An 18524-nucleotide genomic window follows, 5' to 3' on the forward strand; every position below is an offset into this window, starting at 1 on the left:
ATTTGGGGGAAGTGGCCATGATAATCGATGATGTTCCTCCCCTTTCTCAAAATTGTTAATAAAAAGCATATTATACTATACCCATCTGCATATATGCTTTAAGACATGTCATTTGTTTTCATATATCTTTGTTTTAACAAAGGGTATTTAACCAACACCAGGATGCAAGAGGTTAACTTTGTGCAGGATGGTGACATCTCATTGAAGAGATCTTGTGACTATTAGGCAAGAAGTTGTTACATAATTGTTGCATGCAACATCTGAGGCTAAATTAATAGTTTTCCTCATGTAAATGTTGCTGTACTGTGGTAATAAACCCGAATGTGACCTTTGCACTATAGTAATAAATGTGCATATGCATGTTTTATTAGTACAGTTACTCTAAACAATGTATTCTATTAGGCCGCATTTATTTCCACTGCTCACATACACACGCACTCAATTACCACATTTTGTTTTCTTAATCTTCTCTTACTGGCACAGTTCTGACATTTGAAATTGATTTTGCTTGCTTTCACTTACTATAAGTAAATTCTGTACACACTATTTGGCTGCCATAGTGATAGTTATAGTGTGTGGTGCCTGTCCACACTTATAAAGCTGGAAGGTATCCACATGCTCTATCATTTCGGCACACCTGGAAAGCTTGTATATTTCATAAAAAGCGACCCACTGGCGAAGAACTTGAGAAGACCCATTGTTCTCCCTTTAAGGCGGTGAAGGAAATTTGATGCCCGTTCTGTGCACAGTTGACACGTTTTCTGGAGATCAGTTATAGATGGAGAAGACCCAGCTGTTTGTCTTTTAATCTCATTGAATGTCAAGTGTGGTCAGAAGACATTGTTCTCTACAGGACAGAGATGGACCCCATAAACCTGAAGAACGAAAAGAAGTCTGTAGGAGTTTCTACATTTTGACTGCTTACTTGAGACTCTGCTAATGTTAATTTAAACCCTTGAGAGGATTAAGAAAATTACCTACACTGAATACATATCTAGTTATATTCTTTCAAATTGAAACTATGGCTGGAATGTCTATTAATCTTATTGAGCAATTCGCAAAGGCCTGAAGAAGTTGGAGGCTAGTTAAGACACATTGGAAGAGAGTATAAACAGAAAGAGCTCGAGCACAAAGAAAGCAAGCAGAAGCGAAAGGGATGGGAAAATGTTCCTGGTTTGAATATATTGTTTTCTTGCTGCTTTTGGTTGCTAGCCCGGCCCTAAAGAATCATTATTTGTATGAGTCTAAAAAGATTTGGAATGGTGGGTTCGGATGACCACGGTTATTAAGTCAACATCTGGGTACCTAATCTGCAAAAGTATGTGAGAAACGCAGGTGTATTTGCAATGTTGCAAGATATGTTCTTAAGCTAGATGAAGCTGATGGTCACCGCAGAGTCCTGGAGTGAACATTTTCTCCAGTCTGGCAAGAACATTATGTCAGAAATTCTTTTTAATTTAGACCAGAGTTCTTTACATATTTATACCTTAGCAAATAATTCCGACTTGTAGCTTGTTGATACTTTGTGACTATTACCTGCCAAGCTACCACAAAAGAGGTAGACCTGGAGTTGATTATTGTTTTAAATTCTCATTTTTAAGAAAAGGGCTATTTAGTGACGGATTTGGTTTGAATTTAATTATTACGGTGTTTATGTAAAATACCTACGTAGTATTAGTAGTAGCAGGGATTTTCACTTTGTCAAATTGCAGGTTAAACGCACCACTGCCAGTTTAGAATTACTCGGTTATAGATGTTGTAAGTTGACAATTCCCATGTACCACAACAGATTTTCTTGAGTATATATCAAACAGCATTAATGTTGTGGAGAGTAAGGAACTTGGAAAGCAATGCTGTATTGTAATGTCCAGCAAACAATTACTTTTCCCCAGTATTAGCAACGCACGAAAGCATGCGTTCAGTCACAATCTTAGGGTAAAACCGTCGAAAAGCACTATGCACCGCCAAGAACTTTCTGTTCTAAATAATTGGTTCCAAGAGTAACAAAATTGTAGTTTAAAATATAGATTGGAATCCCTCATCAGTGTTGGTAAGAGAAATAAACGGTGGTCCACAAATTTAAATTTGACCAAAAGGATTAATCAAAAGGGGAAATAAGAAAATATTATCTGGCTCATTGTGGACTAAAATGAATTCAGAGCATTCTGTTTTTGACCATCCTCTACACCAGTGGTCCTGTTATTTGGTGTAGTAAATCTCAGATTGGTTCATGGGAACAGTGCAAGCACATCGAACAGAATTTAGTATGGACAGAGGGTGGCCTCAATGGATTATAGAAAAGCTCCAAAATTCCCATTAAAATGTAGATTTTTTTAAATATTTGTGAATTAAGTAAAATATTCGAAAGTTTATATGTTTGTTAAATCAATGCTTGTTTATGTATCTTTTTCTGTATTGTTTTGTGGTTCAAATTGTCGAAAATGTAATTACTCAGTGGGGGTTTCCCAGACTCTGATGAATTATTGGGGTTCCCTGGGTTCCAGTAATGATTATGTTCGGGGGCCACAGAAGTCAAAAGGTTAAATACACTGATCTACACAGAACCCCTGCAGCCAGCGCCAAGCTTTTTCCAGACAGAATACATGCACAGACTGAAACAGCTATGCAAATGCATACTAAGATCACAAATTGGAATATATGATGTTACCCCGCAAACAAACACTCCGCATGCCATTACAACACATTTTTCACCACGCAAATTCAATGACCCCGCAAGTTATTACGACGAATGAAATACAACGAAATTTCTATGTAAAAGTATTAAAAGCACATTTACCCTGCAAATTAAAATAACGCATGCTATTACAACGAAAAATAAATGGGAAGGGATGTCATGAAAACAGCAGTTTTGTGTGGGTAAATACTTTTCAAATAATGTAATTTTAATTAAAACTCGAGTATTAATTGAAAACTGTACATTTCTTAATAATTTTAACAATGTGTTACTTCTCCACTACCCTCAAACCCTACCCTGCACGACCACCCGACACTACCCTGAACCCTAAAACACTACCCTACACTACACAAACACCACAACACTACCCTAAACCCTAATACACTACACCCTGTACGACTCTACCCCCACCCAAGGCCCAATCCCCCTTACCTCGAGCTCCTTGTGGTTCCTCTCTCCTGGTTCCTTCTTTGTCTGAGGGGCGGTGCACAGTGCACGTTGTTGTGAGGCAATGGAAGAGCCTCTGTTTCCTCTCAACGAGGTGGATCGTTTATTACATCGTATGCATTGTAAAAGCGCATGCGATGTAATGGTCTATTCGTGGTAATGGTATGCGGGGTAATAGACAGCGTTTGTAATACAACATGCGTTGTAATTGAATGCGGGGTAATAGTATTAGTTATTAAAAATTCGTTGTGAAGGATTTTTACCCACAAATTGTAATCATTTTGTAAATTCTAAGCAAAGGTTCAACTAACTTAGTATACAGCCTGGCAGCCGTTAGTTTAGATGGGATTTGCATTAGCTAAAATTTGACACCGGTATTTCACCCTGATTATTGCTCTTCAATCCAGACGTATTAATATACTTTGATGATAGTGTATGTGTAAAGTTAAATAATAGTAGACCATATCAAAGGTACAATGGAGAGAGTTAAAAAATTAAGTACACATTTCAGTGTGCCTTAGCAAAGAAACATGCCAGATGCCTGTCTCATCTGATCCCTCAGCTTAAAAAAAAATAATAGGATCTTGACATGTTCACCCAGACACACTTGTTTGTCTCCGATATCGTCTTGCGTTGAATAATAATAAGTGTCTTTTTCATAAATCCGAAGGCGCGCAAACTGTAAAAGGACCATAGATATATGTACCAAATGTATAACAATGCCGTAGTTTTTCATTGCTGGTTATTATCTTACATTGCCTTGTTTGTTTCTTCACAGTGTGCAAGGATCCTCCATACAAAGTGGAAGAATCTGGTTATGCTGGCTTCATTCTGCCAATTGAAGTATACTTCAGGAATAAGGTAGGCAGTGTATTTTGTTCTCTTTACAACTCTTAGTATGAATTCCTCTTAATTTTCTAAAGTAAGCTTTTTGTTGTTTAGCTTATTACTCTTCTTTAAGTTCTTTTTTTTGTGCAAAAGTGTATTGTAATTAAATGAATGTAATTCAAACTGTGCTGTACAGCATCAAACAGTATGCATGCTTTCCTGATATTATAATCCAATTCTCAATAGGTAATAGATGTATCACAGATTTGTGGCTATTGTAGCAGTATGGCACATGGCAGCCAGAAAAAGTAAAACAAACAATATACAGATAGTCCTTCAATAATACAGACAAGTTGAAATATTCTGAAAACTCAAGTAGATTTGAAACTGATTAGAATAATATGATATGACAAAATTAGATTAGACTAACAAACATAAAACGAGAAGTACAACATGCTGGACTACTTTTAGCAAGAGTGTAAATAATATGAGGAAAGGGATGTAAAGCTTTTGGGGGCGTGGCTTGGACGGCAATGGGGATAGTTGCCTGAATCCGACGCTCTGTTAAACCCTGGGAGCAAGCGAGAAATTATCGAACCCATGGTGTGTTAAGAGAAAAAGAAAGCACCTCCAACTACGTCGGAAAGGCTAGGGGAGCTGTGGGGCTGTGTGCGGGGGTCGTACAGCATGGAAAACCAAACTTAACCTGAAAAGAAAACTCCGAGATCCGCGAGAGAGCAGAGACCCCAAGATGGCAACTGGGAATTGAAGGGATCCTGCAGTGGCAAACAAGAACGCTGGAACACCCACCAGACACCCTCATAAAAAGCCACCACAAGATCAGTGGAGCAAGCGGCCACCGCGACCCCCACTGGCATCCCCACCCCCCGCCGCCCTCTCCCCCGTGAACAGGTGTAGAGGTGAAGAAGCAGCCCCAACCCCCACGTGGGTGCTAACTAAAACGAAAGCCAGCAGCAGGGGGTCGCCATCTTAGGAGAACAAAGGAGACAAAACAAGGACATCAGAGCACGTGGTCTCCTGGTAAAACGATCCAGCGAGGACAGCGTAGCCGAGGGGGCGAGTGTGGAGAGCGTACAACGAGGGAAGCCCAACCAAACCTGTGGAATCACCCGAGAGACCCACCAGGAAGTGCAGACGGCAACCGGAAACTGAGGAGATCTGCTGGGGACATGCATGAACGTCGGCGCACCGGGCCACCTGACAGAGGCTGCTAAGAGGCCAGAGTAGCAGAAACCATCACTACCCCCACCGGCAGCCCCCCTCCCCCTCCCCCAGTGAGCAGTAAGAAGAGAGAAGCAGCCCCCAACTCCACGACAGTGCATACGAAACTGAAAGCGCCTATCAGGGGGCCACCATCTTAAGAGAACAACGTAAGACACCGCAAACGCGGAGAACAAAGCCAGAGAGGGTGGCACAGCGCGGTGCAGGCGCGACCCGAGACCCAATGGCAATAAGAAGCTCAGAGAGATCCAGCTGAGGAGGTGAAAAGAAAAGGGGGCATGGTAGGCTCAATGAGGAAAGTAGCCAAGCAACCCCTAACATCAAACCAGAGCCGAAGAGGATAAGCCAACAAAGGGCATCCGCCATTTTGAAAAGAAAAAAAACACGAGTAAAAGGTACAACGCGAAGAGCGCGTTCCCTGCAAGATCAGCGCTGGGAGGGGCTAGTTGCGAATATAACGAAACACAGAGGCTTCACAATAGAAAAGAACCAAAAGGCAGCTAACAGAGAGGGCAAGCAGCAAGTAGCACTTGAGGGACACTTCAACGAGTGGCAGGGGAGCCAACTGCAGAAAGGCAAGCGGCTGCAGGGGGGTCAGCACAAGGCCCGGGACAGCAAATCACCATAATCTGAGCACAAAACAGCACAAATCAAACACAGACCCGTAAAACTGATACGTGGAAGAAGCACAGGCAATGGAGCACACGGAAAGCCAGCAAGAGCCCAGAAGATTACCAACACTCTTATTCACTCACCCCTCAGGAACCAAGTCTGCAGTAAAGCGCTAGTTTCGGAAAGAGCACAGAAGACGCAGCTCAGCTGTAATCAGGACACTGGGCAAGCAAAAGTACAGCTTTCAAACCCCGTAGGAGTAGGGCGGAAAAACAGCAGGCGCCGCCACTATAAAACACAAATGATCAGAGGCCATTCCAAATGCCTACTGCGTATCACATAGTAGGACAAGAGTAACAAGTGCGAACCAAGGCGGCAGTCGGCCAAACCAGAGGCCACAGGCGCCTCAACACAGGCCAAAATACACCAACAGGACGGCGGTCAGGGCCATTTACAGAAGGGGTGGCGTCAACAAGAGCATCTCGAAGACAACAGGAACAAGAGAAGGCCATCAGCACACCAGCACCGACCCAAGAGCTCGGGCCGAGAGGGGGGGGGCCAGCAAAGCAGCAAGACAAAGCCACACAACAAGCGCCACTGAAACCCAAAAAAGCTCAAAACTACCTTTCCCGAGTGAGGACCCACCAACCCATAGAGCGGACAGGAGACAGATTTGAACTCCATCAAGCGAAGCGAGGCCTACTAACCATGGCGGGGAACGATGGCAAAATTACGCAACAGTCAAAGAAGAACAGAGGTGACACTCTTACAGACTCACCCATCAAACACAAGGCAGATATCAATAGCACAGTGAACATGATCCTGAAAAAACTGGCCGAGATGCATGGTCTAGAAAAATCAGCAAAACAAACTACAGATTCAATACAACTAGAACTAGCTGCCGTTAGAGCGGACATCCACGAGGCAAACAACAGACTGCCGGTGGTGGAGCAGGGGGTTAGCGACAGAGAAGACAGAGATCAACAGAAAAATAAAACTCTCATGGCACTAACCAAGACAACGGCGTTACTCCAAAGGCAGATGGCTGAACTTGATTACCGTAACAGAAAGGGGAACATAAGAATTCTAGGTGTTCCGGAAGGGGAGGAGGACAAAACGGGTTCTTGTATGGCCCTTATAGAAGAACTGATCCCCCAAGTCACGAACATCAAATTTGACAACCCTTTCGAGCTAGACAAAGTGTACAGAGTGCCGGTCTTCAAAACTACAAACAGGGCGGGCCCACGACCAATCATTTGCAAGCCACTCCGATCACACCATGCCGAAGCCATATTTGGAGTAGCAAGAAAAAGCCAAAACATGCAATGGAACTGTCACAGGATACTCCTCACACAGGGTTAGTCAAAGCCCACAGTAGACATAAGAAAATGATTCCTGGCTCTGAGAGAAAACCCAAGGAAGGAGAACATCATGTTCTCATACGTGGGCCCCACAAGATTCAGAATTAACGATAGAGGAAGAACGCACGTCTTCGAAGACCCGTCAGAGCTGTCCAGATACCTACAAGGGCCGTTACATCAGGAAATGGAAACCTCGTAAAGCAGGCTCGTCCAAGAGAAGAGCATCACCGAACCAAGAGGAGAGTGAGAGGAAAACAAAGAACTAAAATACACAATGCACAATCACAGACAACTGTATCTACCTCAGTGCACAAGTGACTACCTCAGGACAAATATCTACCTCAATCTATCTCACTGCCAACCATTTTTGGGTAACGTACCAAACCCTATCTACCTCAGGGGATTGTGAGTAAAACACGAAAAGGCGAGCATTACGTATGGCGCCGCTACCCTCCTTGCCCTTAACCCCAGTCGCACACGTCAATGCTGCGAAGCTGCCCCAGGACACACCCATGGACCATTCGCCTGCCACTCCTGCAAGTTCACCTGCATCAGGACCCACACCAAATCCACTTCCTCCAAACACAACGCCGACTCTAACGACCTGAAGTGCATCCTGCTGAACACCCGCTCGATGCACAGACACGCCACTGAACTTTGGGACTTACTCAACACTACTTCACCGGACGTCGCCTTCCTTACAGAAACCTGGATGAACGCCTCATCCGCGCCCGACATCGCCATAGCCATCCCGGACGCTTACAAAATCATCCGAAAAGACCGCACCAACCAAACAGGAGGAGGCATCGCCATCGTCCATAAGAACACCATCCGAATCACGACCAGCTCTGACGATAACCTTGCGACCGCCGAACATCTTCACTTCCAGATCCACACCGACCCCAGGACCACACTTAGTCAGAGGGTCAGATAGATGCTAGTAAGGGCAGGGTGAAACAAAGGTGACCAACAGAATACAAAATGGCTGCGGTCGGTCAGAATGACTGCAGCTTATGTGCACGTAGGAACTTCCGCCAGACAAGATGGCGCAGATAATGTTCATGATTGTCGTTTTGCTTTTAACAACAGTGACCCAAAAATTTAAATGGAGGTGCTGGTGATTACACTTTTTATAGTTTATTTATTACGCTTTTAGGATCTTTTTTCGATTTTCGTGGCAGGTCTCCGTAAAACCACTTCGAAGTACCATTGTGATGCAGTTTGATTTTTATTTTTTTTATTCACTTACTTATTGAATTAAAAACCCTACTTAACTCGGAAGGATCTGCCCTTTCTCCCATACTTAATATTTTCCTGGAACCGCTAGCGAACGCTCTAAAATCCATGAACATTCTTTTTCATATGTATGCGGATGACACACTGAAAATCAATTCCTCTGAAGACCTCATTTCACTCAATTCCTCCTTGACGATTACCCAAAACAGGCTAACTGAGAATCACCTCCGGTTCAACACTGCCAAAACAGAATTCCTTCTCATATCCCCTCCTAAGCACACCCCCAAGATTGACCTCTGGATGAAGCACCTCACTCCCTTCAACTGCTCCCCTCTTATCGACTCAGCTAAATCTCTTGGAATCACTCTAGACTTGCACTTGAACTTGAAGAAAAATATGCTAACCACCAAATGAGGATTCTAAGAAACCTAAAACCATTCCTCCCTCAAGAGGACTTCAAGCAGGCTGTTCAAGCGCTTGTCCTGCCGAGGTTCGACTATGGTAGCGTGATGCTCTATGGCCTCCCCAAATATACCTTGGCCCCGCTCAGGGATTCTTTGAATGCCGCTGCCAGACTGATCACTGATACAAAGAGGAAATGAACACATACCCCAGCCCTAAGATCTCTAAAGTGGTTACCCTACGAAGCAATAATACAACTAAAGATTGCTTGTTTGACGTACAAAGCCCTCCACTTCAAAACCCCTGGTTAACTGGCTCAAAAACTAGAACTATCAGGAGGGGGCAAACCATCAAGAAGTGCAAATGCTCTACTACTGAAACCTCAGACCTTTTGCAAAAAGAGAACGAGGCTCAGAGCCTTCTCTGGCTTGGCACTGAAGATCTGGAACTCTCTCCCACCGAAAATCTGCAGAATCCCCTACACAGCTGATTTTAAACATGAAGTAAAAATAATCCTAATGAACAAGTTCCTGCCTTAAATGGCCATGATTTGTCAGTTTTCTAAATGTCCTTTGATTTTACTTTTTTTTTGGGCCTAACAGCTGTAATGCCCAGGATTGTCTGCCTTACCCTACTAAGTAATGTTTGTTCGCATCCTTGTACATTCTTATTAGTTCATTATTGTATCCACTCTTACCCCCTCTGCAATGTTCCCCTTAACTTTGTTCTTCCCTTCCATTATTGTGAAGCGCTCTGATGCGCTTCGGGGTCTTGATCGCGCTATACAAAACTTTTAAAAGAAAAATAAATTGTTACCTTTTGCCATTAACACATTTCTTTCTAGTGTCAATGTCAACATTTTCAACTTGCATAGAAATGTGTTTAGAGAACAGAAGTAGTCATATCTCACTATCCCCATAGTATATTTTCAGCTCAATTTTACTAGTTTATATTAAGATGTGTCCTATCAAAATTAAACTGTTAGGATTTTGTCATTAGATACAAAGTAGTTAAGAATTCCCAAAAAATAAAACACCAGCCAGCGTCTGTTTTAATTTATCTCACTTTGGCACCAAACGAGTCACTTTCTGTGGTACCATAGAGTGTGACTTCTCACTCTACAACATAGTTGGGGTTAGTACACAGCAGTAGAACGATTCCAACTATACTGAAAAGAAGCCAAGGAATGTCGCCACAACCAGAAAACCAAATGGAAAAGAAGGTAGTTTGTTAAAGCAAGATTCAAGAAAACAGGAGAAATAATAAGAGAACCGGCCTGCAAAACGAAGTTGTAAATAACCAACTTGATTTAACGTTGCATTTGTTCTGAGAAAACGTCAGGCGCTCCTCCGTTACTTCAGAAAGGTGCGAGGGCCCTTAAAATGTGCCATGAAAGACCACTGAGTAGGATGGAGCTAGAACTTTGCCACTCGTGACAGTGTGGCAGATTAATTCTAAAATCCCTACACAAGAATGTCAAATGCTGCTTTGTGAAAAGTTAATACAGGAGGTGTTGGTTCTTGTTGCCGTGCCGTTGACGCAGCAGTATTTTTCAACATTCGGGTATTGAGAGCCACCTTTCCTGGATTCTTGTTGTGTACCCTTTGTGTTTAACCATCTTTGTCAAAATAGCTGGTTCTCTCTCACTGCCGTTTCCAGCTGCAGGACCTTAAACAACGATCTCTCTGCATATTACACCCACGTCAAACATTGCATTATTACTGACCTGTTTCCATCTTACCAATACCTTGGAGGACTTATCAGTATTAAATCAGCCTTTAACTCTGACCACTTTGAAAAATCCAGTTTTACAAAAGCATTATCTGCGTAGCTGGTTATAGTTTTACATATCCTCTGTATGGAGTTACTCAGTTTACATATAGTGTACATTTTAGTACTTTTTATGGTTGTTGCTGGGTCAATTCATACGAAATCCTGTTTATAATGATAGTACCATGTTAGATGTGGACATTTTAAAAAGTTTGAGCTAAATATAATCAAAAGTGATGTATATGAAACCTTGTATTGAATCATTGTTGTAATTCGGAAGATATAGAAGCTGCATCGTTCAGAAAACTGCACATTCTCTCTCTAAAATGGAGTTCTCTCTGTCCAGCAGTATGAAGACTTGTGTTCAAATAACCTTTAATGCATAGCCATTGGATTTTAGGAGTGCTTAACACACAAAGGTAATATTTTGTGAGACAGAAAACCTGGGAATAAATCACCTTGTCACAAATTTGTATTACCTTTACAAACCAAGAAGGAACTCTTAGTCAGCAGGCAATTGTTTTATAGAATGTTTTTCATTATACAAAACTGCATCAGCTCTGTCTAAACAAGCATTTACAATGCAATAGGTCTCCCAGCTTTAAAGTTTGAGCTATTGGCATTGTATATTACAATGTGTTACATTAACTTGTTATCAAACTCAGAATTGTTGTATAAAGATGATTTGCAAACTGTCAAATGTTGCTGAATAGTAAGCAACGTTGTGAATAATATTGTTTGCTAGTCATCCTTGGGTACCAGAGTACTTCACTTGAGGCAGCTCACTACTCTGCACTCACTACTCTGCACTCACTACTCTGCACTCACTACTCTGCACTCACTACTCTGCACTCACTACTCTGCACTCACTGCTCACTACTCTGCACTCACTACTCACTACTCTGCACTCACTGCTCACTACTCTGCACTCACTGCTCACTACTCTGCACTCACTACTCTGCACTCACTACTCTGCACTCACTACTCACTACTCTGCACTCACTACTCACTACTCTGCACTCACTACTCTGCACTCACTGCTCACTACTCTGCACTCACTACTCACTACTCTGCACTCACTACTCTGCACTCACTACTCACTACTCTGCACTCACTGCTCACTACTCTGCACTCACTACTCACTACTCTGCACTCACTACTCACTACTCTGCACTCACTACTTTGCACTCACTACTCACTACTCACTACTCTGCACTCACTACTCACTACTCTGCACTCACTACTCACTACTCTGCACTCACTACTCGGCACTCACTACTCACTACTCTCCATTCACTACTCTGCATTCACTACTCTGCGCTCTCTGTAAGCTCACTGAAAAGTTTAGTTGTGCTATTGAATGGTCAAAGATCCTCTGTTCAATGGTACTCATTTTATCGACCTTAGAAGGATGAAAAGCCATGTAAACTCATGTGGAATCAAACAAGTGAACATGTGAGTATAGGAGAGCAAACACAGATCCTTGGAGTAGGCACATTAGCTCCTTTGGCCACCAGTGTAATACATAACTGTTACTATACCACATGACCCAGTAAGATAACGGTGTTCGGACAGTGTAGTGACACACACAGTAGTGTGTTTTACTGCTACTGCCTGTCTTCAGAGCAGCCTGTGACCGAAAAGGGGGCTCTCTGTAAGCTCACTGAAAAGTTTAGTTGTGCTATTGAATGGTCAAAGATCCTCTGTTCAATGGTAAACATTTTATCGACCTTAGAAGGATGAAAAGCCATGTAAACTCATGTGGAATCAAACAAGTGAACATGTGAGTATAGGAGAGCAAACACAGATCCTTGGAGTAGGCACATTAGCTCCTTTGGCCACCAGTGTAATACATAACTGTTACCATACCACATGACCCAGTAAGATAACGGTGTTCGGACAGTGTACTGACACACACAGTAGTGTGTTTTACTGCTACTGCCTGTCTTCAGAGCAGCCTGTGACCGAAAAGGGGGCTCTCTGTAAGCTCACTGAAAGTTTAGTTGTGCTATTGAATGGTCAAAGATCCTCTGTTCAATGGTACTCATTTTATCGACCTTAGAAGGATGAAAAGCCATGTAAACTCATGTGGAATCAAACAAGTGAACATGTGAGTATAGGAGAGCAAACACAGATCCTTGGAGTAGGCACATTAGCTCCGTTGGCCACCAGTGTAATACATAACTGTTACCATACCACATGTCCCAGTAAGATAACGGTGTTCGGACAGTGTAGTGACACACACAGTAGTGTGTTTTACTGCTACTGCCTGTCTTCAGAGCAGCCTGTGACCGAAAAGGGGGCTCTCTGTAAGCTCACTGAAAGTTTAGTTGTGCTATTGAATGGTCAAAGATCCTCTGTTCAATGGTACTCATTTTATCGACCTTAGAAGGATGAAAAGCCATGTAAACTCATGTGGAATCAAACAAGTGAACATGTGAGTATAGGAGAGCAAACACAGATCCTTGGAGTAGGCACATTAGCTCCTTTGGCCACCAGTGTAATACATAACTGTTACCATACCACATGACCCAGTAAGATAACGGTGTTCGGACAGTGTACTGACACACACAGTAGTGTGTTTTACTGCTACTGCCTGTCTTCAGAGCAGCCTGTGACCGAAAAGGGGGCTCTCTGTAAGCTCACTGAAAGTTTAGTTGTGCTATTGAATGGTCAAAGATCCTCTGTTCAATGGTACTCATTTTATCGACCTTAGAAGGATGAAAAGCCATGTAAACTCATGTGGAATCAAACAAGTGAACATGTGAGTATAGGAGAGCAAACACAGATCCTTGGAGTAGGCACATTAGCTCCTTTGGCCACCAGTGTAATACATAACTGTTACCATACCACATGTCCCAGTAAGATAACGGTGTTCAAACAGTGTAGTGACACACACAGTGGTGTGTTTTACTGCTACTGCCTGTCTTCAGAGCAGCCTGTGACTGAAAAGGGGGCTCTCTGTAAGCTCACTGAAAAGTTTAGTTGTGCTATTGAATGGTCAAAGATCCTTTGTTCAATGGTACTCATTTTATCGACCTTAGAAGGATGAAAAGCCATGTAAACTCATGTGAAATCAAACAAGTGAACATGTGAGTATAGGAGAGCAAACACAGATCCTTGGAGTAGGCACATTAGCTCCTTTGGCCACCAGTGTAATACATAACTGTTACCATACCACATGTCCCAGTAAGATAACGGTGTTCGGACAGTGTAGTGACACACACAGTAGTGTGTTTTACTGCTACTGCCTGTCTTCAGAGCAGCCTGTGACCGAAAAGGGGGCTCTCTGTAAGCTCACTGACTCCTAGCAGTCACTGCAAACCATCCTGAGTGCTCGGTGGCAGCTATATAAGGTATATAAATATTCCATTGCCACCAGTTGACCCCGTGATACTCCGGTCCTAATGGAAGCAGCCCCTTTGAAAGTCAGCAGTATAGTATTATATTGATATAGCTCTCCCTGCCAGTGTACCTCCCTGAACCCGCGGCGCGCGCCGGTATATAGGAGTGCAGCTGACCTGCTGTGGCTGCTATTAAAAAATACAATTGATGCTTCATCGTTCAGAGCTGCCTGTGCCCTCTGCCTTTAGTGAGCTGTGCAGCCGCTGCCTGGCTGCTTCTGCTCTGTTTTCAGCCTTGGCTGGCAGCGATGGGGTTAACGCTGCTCAAGCAGGAGTAGTGTTCGCCGCTGGATCTGGAAAGCGCATGCGTGCAATCACACGCATGCGCGCTAAACGGCCAGAAGTGGGATCACAGACCGGCAGAGACGGGCAGCGGGCAACGAGAGGAGAAACCGGCGGAATCCAAGGACTGCACGGAAGAGAACAGGACCGGACAACTTAGTTGTAGGAGGTAGGAGGGGGTATCGGTGCACGTGTGTGTGTGTATGCTAGTGTGTGTATGTATGTGTGCGACGGCGGGGGGGCCTCGGCGCACTCGTGTGTGTGTGTATGCATGGGAGAGTGTGTGTCTCTGTATGTATGTATGTATGTATGTATGTGCGTGCGTGCGTGCATGGGTGCTCGTGTGTGTGTCTGTGTCTGTGTGAATGCGCATGCGTGTAGGAGCTTCCCAGGAGACAGCAGCTGGCCACAGCGCTCGTTCGCGGGCGCGTGGCCAGCTCTAATCGCCTCCTCGGAGAGAAAATGCGCGCGCCAGGTGCTGTCTCCTGGGAAGCAGAGTCAGCGACAAAAGATCTCCTGGCGGACACAGCGCTGACGCGCTGTTAAACGCCAGGAGACCTAAAAATGTATCGACTTGACATGCAATTTTTTAATACACCTGATTTAACCAAATAGTACTTCTCTAATTGGTTGGCCGAAGAGAGAATTTGCCATGTTTTCGGTAAGCACATTTTCATTTTCCAAACATCTGTCATCCTTAGCCATAGAGTATTACTCGTTGTACCTCATCCTCAAGTGGCATTTTTATTGGACCAAATATCATTAAATTAAACTTTTTATTTTTTTAAAACTGCAATAGGTTTGGTTAACTGCCATGTGTTTTGACAGGGTATAGGCAATATATGTGTAAAGAATGAACACTAAGCATGAGTGACTATGAACTGTCTAATTCTAAGAAACTTGCTGATAATTTTCAAGAATTACTGATGACTGCCTTTGGATTCTTATTGGTTTTATGCTTCCTCCTTTAGTAGTTACCGCTTTCTTTGGCTTCCTTTACTGGTTGTCTGGTGTTGTCAAGCGTCACCACAGAAACTGGACAGATCATACAAGTTTGCTATCATAAAAGCTAAGAAAAGGTACTATTAGGACAGAATTCAAAACACTAAATGTGCAAATAAAGAATTCTGTAAAATTCTCACTGAATTTCGTAAACCAAATTTCCTAGAAAAAGCTCATCCGTTACTCAAGATATCACATACAAACTGGCAAATCATTACACTGCCAAGCAGACGCATTGGACTCATATTTATTACAAAGAAAAAGCACCAGCATTGACCCTTTTCCAAAAAAACAATCCAAGAATACTCTAACCCAGCCTCTCCGTTCCTTCCAACAAATTTCACACCATGAATTTATGGACCTGGTCAAAGCAAGCATGCCTGCCGGCAGCCCTTCTGATCCATGTCCACCACTAACCTTCAAGAGAATTCTTCCAACAACCTCTGCTGCAACACTAGTAGGAAGAATCATCAACAATTCCTTAACTACAGGAATATTTCCAGAAGAACTAAAGTCATACATACACCCATTACTAAAGAATACAAACCTGGACCTGCTGAACCCCGACATCTACAGACCGATTACAGACAGACTTTTCCTAGGCAAACTGATAGATGGAGCAGCATTTGCCCAGATGTCACAATTTATGAAGATAATGCCATACTTTCAACCTTCCAAACAGAATTCCGTCCAGGAAGAGGCATAGAATCTGTCTCCTTTGCCGCCTGGGATGACCTTAAAAACACAGTTGACCGCAACAGGTTTGTGCACTACGTCTCTTGGACCTCTCACCTGCCTTTGACATGGTTGACCATGACTTTCTGATACAAAGACTCTACGAAGCTGGCATAGAGGCGACTGCTCTAGACTGGATCACATCCACAACAGAACTAATGTAATCCATACCCACCCATTCTCTTCCAAACCGTACTTCACAAAAGCAGGGGTCCCTCAAGACTCTATCATCTCATCCATGCTATCCAACATCTACATGAAGTTACTTACTACTGGCACTGATCAATCAATTTCACCTCACGCACTATAACTTTGGAGATGACACACAAATACTCCTTCAACTGGAATGCCCCAAAGACATTGGAAACTCACCAATTTTCAATTGTCTCCGAACCGTGGATCAATGGATGACGTGGAGCCATCTCAAATTGAATGCTTCCAAAATGGAAATACTCACGTGTGGCGCCTGAAAAAATTATGACCCCCTCGCCGCATGGCCTGATGATCTGGGAACACCGCCTAAAGTATCAAAGGTAGTAAGAAACCTTGTAATACCCATGGACTTCAAGGTATCAATGAATTTACAAGTGGACAAACTAGCAAGATCAAGCTTTGCTACTATAGAAACTCTGTGATGCATCTTCCCCACCTGGGATTTCCACAAAAGGTCCAGGCTGCCATCTCTCTTGTTCTATCAAAAATCTATTACGCCAATAGCCTCTTCCACGGATCACCTTTAACAACTAAGAACAGACTAAAATGGATTCAGAACTCGGCTGCAAGACTACTCTTGCATTTAAAACCGCAAGTCCACATCTCCCCTGCCTTGAAAGCCCTACATTGGCTACCAGTTGCCAAAAGATCCTCTTTCAAGCTGCTTTGTATCACCCACAAAGCGATACATGGAACAGGATCCATCTTCATCAGGAATAAAATCACAAAATACATTCAACAAAGGAATCCACTCTCTAGAGTGACAGCTCGCCTCAAAATCCCATTGTACAAGAAAAAAACGATGGGTAGCACATCCTTCTCTGTTCAAGCAACCAAACAGTAGAACTCTTATCCTTCAAACATAAGATCCATGGGTAAACACCTTATCTTCAGAAGACTACTCAAGAATTACATAACCACCATACTCAAACATAAATATACAGCAAATCTCTCTGTATATTAGCATTTATTATGGCTATCGATGATGTACCTACATATGTGTATTGTTTATACAAAGCATGTAAAATTGTTTCTGAAGATATTGATATTAGTGCTGCTTAACAAATGTACATATTACTTATAGTTACAATATTCTATGTTTAACATGTATATAAGTACATATTTTATTATAACTATAATTGCTTCACTATTCAATTACAAAAAACAAATTAATTTATACTATAATTCTTGAAAGTCTGAGTTTATTAAATGCAACTTTAATCTTAATATATTACCTTCCTTATGCAATATATAATATATTTTCCAAAGCGTGGCCCCTTGTTCCGGTCACCGGGCGGTCACAGGCGGTGCGTGAAGGATACGGCAGAGCCTCGCCGTTAATTATTCTCCAACAATCCTTATAACAGGACACATTCCCCCGCACATGCAGTTTCAATAAACGCCTACTCCAAAGTCACTTAAACCATTGGTTTAATCTCAGTATGCCAGCTGCCCCTACGCGTTTTGAGGCTGCAAACCTCTTGATCCCCGTGATCAAGAGGCTTGCAAAGAGGCTGCCAAAATACAGCCCGTCAGACAAGAGCAAACTGCCTGCTCTTAATCGGGCCGTATATGTGGAGAGATATGGTTGCATCGATTAGGGCCAGGGAGTCAAATGAGAGCAACAAAAAATATCCTTATAATGTCTTAACACCAAATTCCCCCTACAGCACTTATTTTGTCATGATAGGATGGCATCAAATTGCAAGCTGTTCCATCTCCCTACTGGTGCTTGAGGTTGTTTTTAAATCTTCTCTGAGTGAGCTCGTCTACCACATCTGGCATCATGTGTCAATGTATGTTGTGTAAAATGAGGGAGCACTTTATAAAATTGAAATAGTGCATAGTAGATGGAGTGACTGTCTCAAACCATGTGAAAAAATCACTGGTAATAATAGTAGTAAAGAAAGAATGTCCATGCCACTGCTTGTCCACAATAGCACAACCGGTGACAATATAGTGACATAATAGAGATACTCAAGATATAATTACAGTACTTTCTAGATTGGGAACACATTGGTGAAAATAATACTTAATTCAATGATGTTGCACAGAATTAGGTTGATTCTATGGGGTTTCATTGTTTAATCCCAGAGTATTGGTGTTAAGTCTGTAAATCCACCTCTGTTCTTGATCTAGGATGATGTTCTTTGAGTTATGGTCTCGAGCTAGAATCCAGAATTGGTCTGTAACTACCTCAATATAACTCATTCTTCAGTGTGACCTGCATCAAGAAAGTGGAAAGTGAGGCATGAGATTGTTTCCTTACACCACACATTGCTTTTATATTCACTT

General features: G+C 42.7%; 1 protein-coding gene across 1 annotated transcript in view; it reads left to right on the forward strand.

Annotated features, from left to right (window-relative positions):
- The window catches only part of MLLT3 (MLLT3 super elongation complex subunit), a 659507-nt gene that overhangs the window by 299958 nt on the left and 341025 nt on the right, over nt 1-18524 (forward strand). The window contains exon 3 of the mRNA XM_078675949.1: nt 3921-4003. Coding sequence (XP_078532075.1) covers nt 3921-4003 — 83 coding nt within the window. The remainder of the gene's footprint in view (nt 1-3920; nt 4004-18524) is intronic.

Source organism: Lissotriton helveticus, chromosome 2_1 (assembly GCF_964261635.1).
Source record: "Lissotriton helveticus chromosome 2_1, aLisHel1.1, whole genome shotgun sequence".
Classification (NCBI taxonomy): Eukaryota; Metazoa; Chordata; class Amphibia; order Caudata; family Salamandridae; genus Lissotriton; species Lissotriton helveticus.